Genomic DNA, 14,516 nt, shown 5'->3' on the forward strand with positions numbered 1-14,516 from the left:
ATCCTGAGTGACACTATTCATCTCAGCAACTCGAAAAGTGTGGGTTCGACACTATTTTGGATTACTTTTATTTATCACTAACACCTCGCCCCCCACTCCAAAGGGGGCTGAAGTTGGACTTAAAAAATTCCGGAATGTCACCATTCACCTTAGAGACCGCGGAATCTACAGATTCGTCCCTATTTTGGATTTTTTTTATATATCACTCAACCCTCGGACCCACCACTCCAAAGGGGGCTGAAGTCGGACTTTACTAATTTTCGGAGTGTTACTATTCATCTCAGCGACCCCAAAATCAATGGATTCGACGCTATTATCGATTATTTTTATATATCACTCCGCCCTCGCCCCCCTTCATGAAGGGGGCTGACTTGGACTTTTAAAAAATCCGGCGTGTCACATTTCATGTCAGCGAACTCGAAAACTATGCATTCGACACTATTTTCTATTCATTTTATATATAACTCCCCTGACCCCCACCCCTAAGGGTGCTAGGGTTGGCTTACCCCCACAGTGCTCGTCTCCAGATAGTAAGTTATGAGTGTACCAAATTTCTTTGATTTTTCTGCAGTGGTTTAGGAGATGTGTCATTTACATACATACATACATACATACAAACATTCATTTTTATATTTATACATTACTAACAAGGTACCCGTGATTCGCTACCGTATTATACTGACATTTATAACTGAATGCTTAACGTTTTATATATAATCCGCCAAAATTCGCGATCTGACTCGTTTTCTGAGAAATTATGGCAAAGTTCCTCCCAGTTTTCAATCTTTCTTTCCAGCAATCGATTTCGTACTTCCCGAGCTAGGTCCAGATATTCCACCTGGTCAGTTGGGTCCCTAAATCTTTGTCATCTTTTCCTGTAAGCATTTTTAACATGGATCAAATCCTTGAGGAGATCCGGAGTGGTATCGTCTTGGGTGCCTTTGCGGTACTGAACCCGCGACCGGACTGCATTCGTAGTCATTACCCGACCAGGACCCGTTTCCAGCGCAGTCCGCACATTTTGACGACGGTCCAGAACATTATTATTATGATTATTATTATTATTATTATTATTATTATTATTATTATGATTATTATTATTATTATTATTATTATTATTATTATTATTAATGTTCTGTAACCCACAGCAAGATGCAAGCCCGCTACTTGGCGGTAAATTACATCTGCTGCCATTGTCATTGCGGACAATATGATCAGCACCATTGTCGCTCGTTGGCAAGTGCGCGGGATTTCTGGCGATACGAATGATATACTTCCGTGCATTATTGACCTTAATTATAGAGGTGAACAATTGCCCGGTCAATTTCATCCCTATCGTTTATTTCAAATGTGTTTACATTTTTATTTATATGATAGGAGAATCTACTGTAATCTACAACCTCGCCAAAGGAAAATATGGCTCTTGAAAACGAACCCAGGAAAGATTAAAAATGATCGGTTTATGATCAGAATAAGTACATTATGAACAGTAAAATCAATTGGTCTCAACTAATTTTTCACCCCACCGCCGTTAAGTTGATTTACCCCCAAGAATAAAGAAGGCGTGTTTCTTTACGTTTATTTTTTCTTGCTAGTTGCTTTACGTCGCACCGACACAGATAGGTCTTATGGCGACGATGGGATAGGAAAGGCCTAGGAGTTGGAAGTGGCCGTGCCCTTAATTAAGGCACAGCTCCAGTATTTGCCTGGTGTGAAAATGGGAAAATACGGAAAACCATCTTCAGGGCTGCCGACAGTGGGATTCGAACCCAGGATCTCCCGGATGCAAGCTCACGGCTGTGCGCCTCTACGCGAACGGCCAACTCACCCGGTCTCTTTATGTTTAGGGGCGATGACCTTCGATGTTAGGCCCCTATAAACAACAAGCAAGCATCTTTATGTTTAAAGAAGATTCCAAATACCAATGTTCACGCCTGTTTCCTTCAGTTTTGAGATATGAGTATCCCCATAAAAGTAACTCACTTTTTTCACTTCCATTCACACCCGCCCCCCCCCCTGAAGTGAATTTTTCGGGAAAAAATACTTGTTTCTTTAATAGTAAAGGATCTTCTAAATACCAGTTATCACGACTCTAACATCTTCAGTTTTTGAGATATGTGTCCTCATAAAAGGAATTCAACTCCTTTTCACCCCGCCTCCCAAGATGATTTCCCCACCAAAACACGATTTTTTTAAAGGAGATACAAATGCCAATGTTCACGTCTGCAAAATCTTTCCCCTTTGAGGTAATAGCATCTTCAAACAAATATTTCAACTAATTTTTCAATTTCCCTCCCCCCTCGCCTTAAGTGGATTTCTGGAAACAAAAACTACTTATTTCTTTATTTTTAAAGGAGATTTCAAATACCAAATTTCATGTCTGTAACATCTTCAGTTTTGGGATATCAGTATCGTAAATAAGAGAATTCAACCCCTTTTTCATTCACAAGTGTTTTTTCGGAAAACAAAAATTACATGTTTCTTTATTTGTGATAGGGATAAAAATACCATTTTTCATTTCTGTAACATGTTACGTTTTTGAGATATACTGTAGAAATGCTCGTTTTAAAATTTCATCCCCTTTTTAGTTCCCCTTAAGTGGAGCTTCGAAAAACAAATCACCTATGTTTCCTTACTTTTACAGGAGGTTCCAAATACCAATTTTTACGCCTGTAACATTTTACGTTTCTGAGATACACTTATAATCTTTCTAAAAATTCACCCCAATTTGTCACTCCCGTTTAACCCCCATTAATTGGATTTTCCAATAACAAAAAAATACATATTTCGTTGTTTTTAAATGAGATCCCGAATACCAACTTCCAGGTGTGTAATTTCAGTTTCTGAGATATAAGTATCCTCATTAAAGGCATTCAACCGCTTCTTCACCCTTTTTCACCCCCTCCGATTGGGATTTTCCGAAAACAAAAAAAACATGTTTCTTTATTTTTAGAGGAGATTCTAAATTCCAATTTTTAGATCTGTAAACTTTTGAAGTTTTTAGATATAGATACACTCATTTAAAAAATCACCCCCTTTTTACCCCCCCATAATTGGATTTTCCAAAAACAAAAAATACGTGTGTTTCTTTATTTTTAAAAGAGATCCCAAATACAAATTTTCAGGTCTGTAATGTCTTCAGTTTCTGAGATATGAATATCCTCATTAAAGGCATTCAACCAGTTCTTCACCCTTTTTCACCCCTCCTATTGGGATTTTCCGAAAACAAAATTATACGTGTTTCTTTAATTTGAGAGGAAATTCTATATGCCAAATTTTAGATCTGTAAACTTTTAAAGTTTTGAGATATCGATACACTCATTTCAAAAATTCACCCCCTTAGCTACGGAATATCCAAAAATCCTCCCTTAACGAGCACCTTCATTGTAATATAAATGTATCCTCAAAATTTCATTTCTCCATGTCCATGTCGGCGATGATGAATCAGTCAGTCAGTCAGTCAGTCAGTCAGTCAGTCAGTCAGTCAGTCAGTCAGTCAGTCAGTCAGTCAGGACAAGTTATTATATATATATATATATATATATATAGACTAGCAAGATACCCGTGCTTCGCTACGGTATTATACTGAAATTTATAATTGAATGCTTATCGTTTTATATATAACCCGCCGATATTTGCGATCTGACTCGTTTTCTGAGAGATTCCGCCAAAATTCGCGATCTGACTCGTTTTCTAACAGATTACGGCAACGTTCCTCCCACTTTTCGATCTTTCTTCCAGCAATCGATTTCGTACTTCCCGGGCTAGGTCCAGGTATTCCACCTGGTCAGTTGGGTCCCTAAATCTTTGCCATCTTTCCCTATGAGCATTTTTAATATGGATCAAATCCTTGAGGAGATCCGGCGTGGTGTCGCCTTGGGTGCCTTCGCGGTACTGAACCCGCGGCCGGACTGCAATTCGTAGTCATTATCCGTCCAGGACCCGTTTCCAGCTCGGTCCGCACATTTAGACGACGGTCTAGAACATTATTATTATTATTATTATTATTATTATTATTATTATTATTATTATTATTATTATTATTATTATTATTATTATTATTGATTTTCTGGACCCCACAGCAAGATGCAAGACCTCTACTTGGCGGTAATTACATCTGCTGCCATTGTCATTGATGACAGTATGACCAGCACAATTGTCGCCCGTAGGGAAGTGCGCAGGACTTCTGGCGATACGAATGACATACTTCCGTGCATTATTGACCTTATTATAGAGGTGAACAATTGCACGCCCAATCTTATACCTATCGTTTATTTCAAATGTGTTTAAATTTTTATTTATATGCCAGAAGAATCTACTGTAATCTAAGAAGGTTCTCCAAAGGAAAAGATGGCTCTTGAAAACGAACCCAGGAAAGATTAAAAATGATCGGTTTATGATCAGAATAAGTACATTGAAAATCCACAGCCTGTTTCCAGTCATTAAACCGGGTAAGGAATGGAATGAATAAGCCCCCAGCTAGCGGTGAGGATAGGAATTGTGCCGGCTGCCGAAGCCTGTCGCACTCCTCTAGGGCAATGGATAATGAATCACAAATGAAATGAAATGATATTGGAGAGTGTTGCTGGAATGAATGATGAAGGGGAAAATCTGATTACCCGGAGAAAAGCCTGTCCCGCCTCCGCTTTGTACAGCACAAATCTTAAATGGAGTGACCGGGATTTGAATCACGAAACCCAGCGGTGAGAGGCATGCGCGCTGCCGCCTGAACCACGGAGGCTCCTTATAAGTACATTATGAACAGTAAAATCAATTGGTCTCACCTCTGTTTTCAACCCACCGCGGTTAAGTTGATTTAACCCCACCCCCAACCCTACCAAAAAAGGCGTGTTTCTTTATGTTTAAAGGAGATTCCAAATAATAATGTTCACGTGTGTTACCTTCAGCTTTGAGATATAAGTATTCTCATAAAAATAATTCACGTTTTTCACTTACTTTCACACTCCCAACCCCCCCCCCCGTCCCTTAAGTGATTTTTCCGGCAAAAAAATTTGTTTCTTTAACAGTAAAGGAAGTTCTAAATTCCGACTATCTTCAGTTTTTGAGATATGTGTCCTCATGAAACGAATTCAACTCCTTTTCACACCCGCTCCCAAAGATGATTCCCCGCCCTCCCCCCCCCCCCCCACCAAAACGCGTCGTTTTATTTTTAAAGAAGATCTAAATACCAATTTTCACGTCTGTAACAACTTTAGTTTTTATTAGATGTATGTGTCCTCATAGAATTAATTCAATTAATTTTTCAATTTTTCACCCCCTGTTTCATGCCTGTTTCTTTACTTTAACAGGAGATTCCAATTACCAGTTCTTACGTCTGTAACATTTTACGATTCTGAGATATACTGTAGATATAGCCTTTCTAAACATTCACCGCAATTTGTCACTCCTGTTTAACCCCCATTATTTAGATTTTCCAAAAACAAAAACAAAACATGTTTCTGTATTTTTAAAGGAGATTCCATATAATAACTGTCTGATCTGTAATATCTTCAATTTCTGAGATATAAGTATCCTCATTAAAGACATTCAAGCCCTTATTCACACTTTTCACCCCTCCTATTGGGATTTACAGAAAACAAAAAATACGTGTTCTTTTATTTTTAAATGAGATTCTAACTATCAATTTTTAGATGTGCAAACTTTTGAAGTTTTGAGATATAGATACACTCATTTTTAAAATCCCCCCCTTTCACCCCCCACTATTTGGACCTTCTAAAAACAAAAAAATACATGTTTCTTTATAAAGGAGATCCCAAATACCGATTTTCAGGTCTGTAACATCTTCAGTTTCTGAGATATAAGGATCCTTATTAAAGGCATTCAACCATTTTTCACCCCTTTTCACCCATGTTCACCCCTCCTATTGGGATTTTCCGAAAACAAAAAACACGTGTTTCTTTATTTTGAAAGTAGATTCTAAGTACCAATTTTTGCATCTCTAAACTTTGAAAGTTTTGAGACATAGATACAGTAATTTTAAAAATTCACCCACCTTTCAACCCTCCACTATTTGGATTTTCCAAAAACAAAAAAATACGTGTTTCTTTATTTTTAAAGGAGGTTCCAAATTTAATTTTCATGACTCTAACATCTTTCGGTTTCGAGATATAAGCTTCCTCATAAGAGGTCTTCAACCCGTTTCCCCCCCTTTTTCACCCCATTTGATGGGATTTTTGGAAAACAAAAACTACGTGTTTCTTTATTTTGAAAGTAGATTCTAAGTACCAATTTTTACATCTGTAAAGTTTGAAAGTTTTGAGATATAGAAACACTCATTTAAAAAATTCGCCCCCTTTTCAACCCTCCACTTTTTGGATTTTCCAAAACCAAAAAGTACATGTTTCTTTATTTTTAAAGGAGATCCCAAATACCTTTTTTCAGGTCTGTAATATCTTCAGTTTCTGAAATATAAGTATCCTCATTAAAGGCATTCAACCCACTTTCCACTAATTTTCACCCCTCCTATTGGGATTTTCCAAAAACAAAAAGTACATGTTTCTTTATTTTGAAAGGAGATTCTAAATACCAATTGCTACGTCTGAAAACTTTTACAGTTTCGAGATATAGATACACTCATTTTAAAAATTCACCCCCCCCCGTTTTCACCCCCCATTATTTGGATTTTCCATAAACAAAAATGTACGTGTTTCTTTATTTTTAAAGGAGGTTCCAAATTTAAATGTTTATGACTATAACATCTTCAGTTTTTGAGATATAAGTCTCCTCATAAAAGGTGTTCAAAACCTTTGCCCCCCTTTCACCCCCATTCGTGGGATTTTCCGAAAACAAAAAATACGTTTTTCTTTATTTTTAAAGGAGACACAAAATACCAATTGTTATTACTCTAAACCTTTAAGTTTTTGAGATATAGATATTCTCATTTTAAAAATTAACCCCACTTTTCACCCCCTTAGCGACGGAATATCCAAAAATCCTCCCTTAGCGAACACCTACATGTTAATATGAATGTATCCCCAAAATATCATTTCTCTATGTCCAGTAGTTTCGGCTTCAGTTTCTGAGATATAAGTACCGGTATCCTGATTAAAGGCATTCAACCCATTTTTCCCCATTTTCACCCTTTTTCACCCCTCCTGTTGGGATTTTCTGAAAACAAAAAATACGTGTTTCCTTATTTTTAAAGAAGATTCTAAATGCCATTTTTTATATCTGTACACTTTTAAAGTTTTGACATATAGGTACACTCATTTTAAAATTTCACCCCCCTTTTCACCCCCTTAAAGACGGAATATCCAAAAATCCTCTCTTAGCGAGCACCTACATCTTAATATGAATGTATCCACAAAATTTCATTTCTCTATGTCCAGTAGTTTCGGCTCGGCGATGATGAGTCAGTCAGTCAGTCAGTCAGTCAGTCAGGACAAGTTATTTTATATTTATATAAAATAGTTAGTTAAGTGTCGTAGTTTTCTCTTTTGTGCTTCGACGGAATAAGAAAGTGGAAGGTAACATATGTTGATGAGAAAAGATAATTCACAGCTGGAAACATCAGTTTTCAGTTTGTAACATGGCTGTCTGAGATAGCTGCCATTCCCGGCGGCCCGTATTCGATTTCCGGCTCTGCCACGAAATTCAAAAAGTTGTACGAGGGCTGTAACTTGGTGCGCTCAGCCTCGGGAGGTCAACTGAGTAGAAGGGGGGGGGGGCGTTCGATTCCCACCTCAGTCATCCTCGAAGTGTTTTCCGTGATTTCCCCACTTCATCTTGAAGAAAATGCGGGGATGGTACTTAAGTAAAGGCCACGGCTGCTTCCTTTCCCCTTCCTTGTCTATCCCGTCCAATCTCCTATCTTTAGCATAGCAGGTGAGACCGTCTGGGTGAGATACTGGTCCTCGTCCCCAGTTGAATCCCCCCCGACCCAAAGTCTAACGCTCCAGGACACCGACCTTCAGGCGGCAGGGATGGGATCCCTCGCTGAGTCCGAGAGAAAACAAACTTTTGGACAGTAAACGGGTTAAGAAAGAAAGAAACAAAGAAAGAAAGAACATTGCTGTCGTAGCTCACACTGCAATCCAATGTACTTTAGAACTTTGTTCGAAGTTCATGAAAGCCTGTTTTGCTTGGGAATTACGGAATACTCTGGCCATCTGTTCCAGTGTATTCAAAGTAAGCGCTAATACATGCCAAGGGCACACGCTACCGCTTTGGTCTGTAAATAACTGTATACTCACAAAAGTGTGACATAGAGACTCGTTCACGCGTATATATGCTGTAGGGCCCATAATGGATGCGAATATCCGCGGATTTTTTTCAAAATAATGAATTTTATTCAGTTTCTCTCAGGTGTACTCTTATTTTTGCTTGGGGTTAGGCGACCTGTGACGGTGGTGTGGGAGAACGGTGATATATAAAGAGCCTTGAGACCATAAAGCCGTAAATCTCACCTACCCTAACTGGCTCCCGCCCGCAAGTAGGGGAAGGAAGGAACAAAGGTCAACAGGTCGGTAGTTGTCGCAAGAGAAGATCCCTCATAAACCTTGACTGTGGTGGTTCTGGTTTCAGGAATCAGGCCTGTTATATTATGTTAACAGATATATCAGTTTCAATACCTTGGGTGTAATATCATCATCATCATCATCATCATCTGTTTACCCTCCAGGTTCGGCTTTTCCCTCGGACTCAGCGAGGGATCCCACCTCTACCGCCTCAAAGGCAGTGTCCTGGAGCTTGAGACTCTTGGTCGGGGGATACAACTGGGGAGTATGACCAGTACTTCGCCCAGGCGGCCTCACCTGCTATGGTGAACAGGGGCCTTGTAGGAGGATGGGAAGATTGGAAGGGATAGGCAAGGATGAGGGAAGGAAGCGGCCGTGGCCTTAAGTTAGGTACCATCCTGGCATTCGCCTGGAGGTGAAGTGGGAAACCACGGAAAACCATTTCGAGGATGGCGGAGGTGGGAATAGAACCCACCTCTACTCAGTTGACCTCCCGAGGCTGAGTGGACCCCGTTCCAGCACTCGTACCACTTTTCAAATTCCGTGGCAGAGCCGGGAATCGAACCCGGACCTCCGGGGGTGGCAGCTAATCACGCTAACCACTACACCACAGAGGCGGCGGGTGTAATATACTCCAGTTAAATATTTACAATATCGGCGGATAACTATTGGTGAATGTGCGGATACGGATAATCTTTTGTATATCCACGCAAGGTTTTACGCATAAGATATCATTTTCTCTGTTTATTCACAGCAATGGTGGCTGAAGATGAGCGCGATGAGCGGTGTGACCCGAGTAAGAAGCCGCCTCTGAGTCCGTATAGACATCAAGAGCAGGTGTACGTGTTCGATATCAGCCTAAGGGGCATAAAGCTCTGCCGCATCTACGCTCAGGACCTCAAGATCAATGATAAAGAGAAATACATCAACCAGTAAGTTAAGAACAGTGAACAACAGAATTTCTTCCTGGAGCATAATATACTCTGTCACGCTAAATAAGCTGGTCCCCTTGTGGCTTATACAAACCTAGCAAAAAACACGTCTTTCTGAAAACATTCCTGGTCAGTACCGTACTCTGGGATCTAGCCGTGGGCTACCACTAGACTTAGGTTGCTTTAGTGCACGTCAAGCCTAAAGCGTTTTGAGCTGCAGCCAATAGCCAACGGAGAAGCCAGCTGTGTTGTCAAGACTGCTTCACAAGCTACTGTCCTGTCCTCTGCTACTGTCAGTACTCAACACCTGATCAGTGGAGATGGTAGCCTCATTTTTAGCTAATTAAAGTCCAGCTTTGTGGCTAAATGGACAGAATGCTTGCCTTTGGTCCGATGGTTCCGGTTCAGTTCTCAGAATCAATCCTCTCGTACTGTTAATTCCCCTGGGTTGGGTACTGGGTGTTTATGCCGTCTTCGAAATTTATTTCATCCTCATTAGGTCACCACCAAGCATATACAGACACCATGCACCATTATTATTATTATTATTATTATTATTATTATTATTATTATTATTATTATATTTTTACGTCGTTATGCCCTACTCAGGAGCACGGTTGAACTTGCTTAGCTGATGTGTTGGCCTTCTTTTCCTCCAAAATCTCTTCATCCTCTCGCTGAGCTTCTTCCTTCGTACTTCTGTCCTAGTTATAGTAGCTCTGGTGCTGGGCTTGTCTTCAAAGTGGTTATTGTCGATTTTGGTTCTGAATTTACATCTGTCTTGTACAATGTCTTCTGAGATGTTGATTTCCTGTTCTTCGTTTTAGACGAAAGGGCCAGATTGAGAAATCTTTTAGTTAGCCTGTTAGTGTTCATTCTGATAATGTGTCCATAAAATTCCTATCGTCTTTTCCAAAAAGTGTAAGAATTTTTTTCAGAATGACAATATATCTTTTGGGATGATTTTTGCTCTCCATATTCCATCTATACAAACTGGGCCAAAAATTGTTCGTAAAATTTTCCTTTCTTGTTTCTCAATGTCTTTGGTTAAAGATCCGCCACCAAGGATTAAGGTTATTATACCTGTTTATACCTGTTTATTATACCTGTTCCAAGTGATCCTGTATGCTTACTGTAATTTGGAACTTCTTTCTTTATTCGCTTCGCGGTTTAAACCAGAGGGCTGAATAATTTCTCTCAAATATTTAAATTGGTTCACTTGAACAATTTTGCCGAATTTAGTTATCATAGGTTGTCCATCTAAGTATCGTGAGGCTCCTTCCAGTTTTCTCATATGAAATTTGAAGTCCCGTTTTGGTGGCAATTTCATGTAGATTTTCAATGGAATGAATTGCTTCATGCCTATTATTGGAAAGGATATCTATGCCATCAGCAAATGCCAGACATCGCACGTGAATTCTGTCTTTACGTAGTCTTCAGAGGGTTATTCCTTTAGTTTCCTTTTCCCAGGTCCTGATTACCTTCTCAAGTACAAAGTTAAACAGTAACAGCGAGAAACCATCCCCTTGATGGACCCCGGTGTTAACAGGAAAAGGCTCAGATGTTTCACCTAGGAATTTTTGAAGTAGTGCCAGTTAATGTTTGTTTGATTAATTCTCTTGTTTTTTTATCCACTAGAAATTCTTCTAGAATATTGAAAAGTGTTTGACGGTCTATAGAGTCATATGCTTTTCTGAAATCTACAAAAGTAATGACTGTTTTTCTGGTTTTGCGCATTTGGAGGATAGTTTTGAGATTAAGGATTTGTTCTGTACAAGATCTTCCTTTTCGGAAACCTGCCTGGTATTCACCAATTAGATGGTCTGTTTGTTTCTCAAGTCTAATGAGCAGCGCTATGGAAAAAAAAATTGTAAGCAACTGGTATAAAGCTAATTCCTCTATAATTATTGATGTTCGTTTTAACCCCTTTCTTGTGTAGTGGATGGATTAGCGCACATTTCCAATCTTCCGTGATTTCTTCAGTGATCCAGATGTTCTCAAGAATCGAGTGGATTTTCTGGGCTACGCTGTCACCTCGTATCTTCAGCATTTCGGCAATTATATCATCTTCCCCCGGGGCTTTGTTATTTTTGAGTCCATGGATTATTTCTTTGTCTTCTTCCAGTGTTGGGGGTTCTGAATCTTGATTAGATAAGGGTTTTTCAAAGGTGAGTTGTTCTTTAGGGGATTCACAGTTTAAAAGATCCTGGAAATAAACTGCTAGAAGTTTGCAGTTCTCTTCATTATTAGATTCCAATGTCCCATCCGGCCGTTTGAAGCAAAGACCAGGTGCCTGATAATTTGATAATTCTTCTATGAAAGTTTTGTAGAAGTTTCGTGTATTATTTTTTTGTAAAATCTTGTTCAATTTCTGCCATTCTGTAGTGTTCGTATTTGCGTTTTTCAGACCTGATAACTTTTTATGTTTGTTTCTGTATTTTTGTGAATTCCTACCAGGCTTGTCCAGATTTATGAGAATTCAAATTCTGCCAGGCTTTAGTTCTAAAGTTTATGGCCTTGTCGCAGGTTTCATTCCACCACCTATGTTTGCGTTTCCTGGGTGGTGTGCCAACATTTCGAGAAGCCTTCAAAAGTATGCCTTTGAGCTCTAACCATTTCGAAGAATTGTGAGTAGGAATACTTTCAAGGAAAGTACTAGAGTTCTGTTTAAGAAATTCCGGATCGACACGGAGGTTTTTTGTTATTCTGGGTTTGGACCCCTTTGGTTGAAACATGACCTTGATTAGCGATAGATGGTGGTCAGAGTGAGTGATCCCTTTTTTAACTTTAACATTCATAATTTATTTTTGATTTTTCTTGGAAACAGCCACATGATCTAGTTGAAATTCTCCCAAGTGAAAATTTGGTGATCTCCAGAGCGTTTTCTTGTGTGGAAGCGCCCGGAAATGTGTTGACATTAATTTGAGATCAAAATTTTGCAAAAATCAATTAATCTTTCTCCATTTTTATTAGTTCTATTGTGCGCTGGGTATAGTGCTACAATGGTCCTGATTTTCTTTTCTCTACCAATTCGGGCATTGAAATCTCCTAATAGAATTTTTATGTGATGATTTGGTATTGTGGCTTTGGTTTCATCTAGCAATTCCCAGAAGTCTTCCACCATTTGTGAATCTTTTTGATTGTAGTTATTGGTGGGTGCATGCGCATTAAGTAATGTATAAGCTTTGTTTCTTGATTTTATGGATAGTGTTGAAATCATTCAGAAGGCGAAGAAAAGTTAAGTACTGAGTTTACAATGTTCCTTCTTACAGCGAATCCTGTGCCAAATTGTAATGGTCTCTTGTGAAGGGAGATTGTTGGCTTGCCTTTGTAAATTCTGTGATTTCCTGAGTCAAGATGATTTTCATCCGTGTATCTAGTTTCCTGAAGTGCTAAAATTTGGATGTTTAAGTTATCTAACATGTCTGTTAATTGTTTTAACTTCCCAGTTTTCCGAAGCGTGTTGATGTTTAGACTGTTTTGCATTTTGGGCGAAGAGATTTTGGAAGTTCCGATACATTCCCGCATGATGTTCTCGGTCCCCCAGAATCCGATGACCGAGAAAAACTAATATGTCTACTAGGGCCTAGGGTAGTTATATTGTAGGTTGATTCCACGATGCTATCAAGTTATAAGTATTGGGGACATCGGTGTTATGATTACAACTGAAGTAGTGAGGTTCATAGGTTGCTGATTATTATTATTATTATTATTATTATTATTATTATTATTATTATTATTATTATTATTATTATTATTATTATTATTATTATTATTATTGTTGTTACGGGGTTACCCGTGGAATGCAGAGGTGAAAGAAGGTGCGGTCTGCAGTGGGTCTATCCACAATATGAAACTAAACTTAAAATTTTACTGAAGGTTATAATTACAATAGATAACACGATTTAACAAATTTTCACTAGGTGAAATAACAATGAAAGATCAGGTGCAAGGTATAATTTTACAAACAAGAGCACGAAAGCACAAGTTTAGGGGGACTTTACAAGTTCTGGGCTCGCAGCTCACAAAAACATATTACCAAAGGGCAGAAATCCCTTAATAACATGGAGCACTTGCTCCCACCTAGCACTGTCAAGCCTCCTAGAGGCACATTTCCAATACTTAAAAGAGCTGAGCCGGTCTCACTTTTCCAAGCCTATTAAAGGCGATACCAGGCTTTACCCCTAAATTGCCATCAAGGCACAACTTACACCAAATGAAACGGGGGGATCTTGTACCCAGCCTACTGGGCCTTAATAGAAAAATAATAGGTTAAGTAAATGGCCCCCAAAAGTGAATGGAGGCGTGGATTTGCACTCCTACATGAAACTTCTTAAAACCTAGGAGGCACTAGGCCGATGAAACAGGGGCTATTCCCAAACTATGGAGGTGTCTCATATAATGAATGAATTTGACACATTAAGGAAGAGTAGAAAATCAATTACCAAAACGTAGTCACCTCAAAACAAAATGAAGAGGAGCTCAAGAGGGTAAAGCACTCTCTATCTCCGAGTTACAGTTACAGATATATGCAGTTTTTACATAGACTGAAAGAAATTTACATGTTTCTAGAGATGGGTTACATGGTAAAGGTTTTGGACCTTCCCCGCGGGTTAAACTGCTGAGCTAGCAAGAAATAAAGATGTTAATCGACCATTACCTTACTGAAGAACTGTTGCCTGAAGAAAGAGGCGCTTCCCACCTCCTGCTACACGTCCATACACTAAGTAAGATGTTGGTGAAGTGGCCGAGAGAGAAGAAAATCAGCAGTTTTTATACCCTCGGGGAAAATTCGAGACCTTTCATGAATAAAACAGCCACACCCAAGGCGTTTATTGGGTACAGTACACAGCTACACACAAAATCGAAGAAGAAAAACACGATTGGTTAAAAGTTAATTACAGATTATTATTGATAGGCTAACTTCAAAACTGGCGGAAAGAAAAGATTAATATTGCCAACCCAGAATTGAAAGAACGAAATTTAGTAATAAGAAAACTTATGAGTACAAAATATCTTCAAGAAAGTTCCCTCACTTCGCACCAGGGTGCAGGATCATAATTTTTTAGTAGAGACATCTATGAGACAATGTCCAAACTTCTTGATA

The 14,516-nt window shown here is 39.0% G+C and overlaps 1 protein-coding gene across 1 annotated transcript in view; it reads left to right on the plus strand.

Annotated features, from left to right (window-relative positions):
* Positions 1-14,516, plus strand: part of LOC136882218 (uncharacterized) — a 58,363-nt gene that overhangs the window by 25,571 nt on the left and 18,276 nt on the right. Inside the window, exon 3 of the mRNA XM_068229562.1 lies at positions 9,232-9,409. Within this exon, the coding sequence (XP_068085663.1) occupies positions 9,232-9,409 (178 nt within the window). The remainder of the gene's footprint in view (positions 1-9,231; positions 9,410-14,516) is intronic.

Source organism: Anabrus simplex, chromosome 1 (assembly GCF_040414725.1).
Source record: "Anabrus simplex isolate iqAnaSimp1 chromosome 1, ASM4041472v1, whole genome shotgun sequence".
Classification (NCBI taxonomy): Eukaryota; Metazoa; Arthropoda; class Insecta; order Orthoptera; family Tettigoniidae; genus Anabrus; species Anabrus simplex.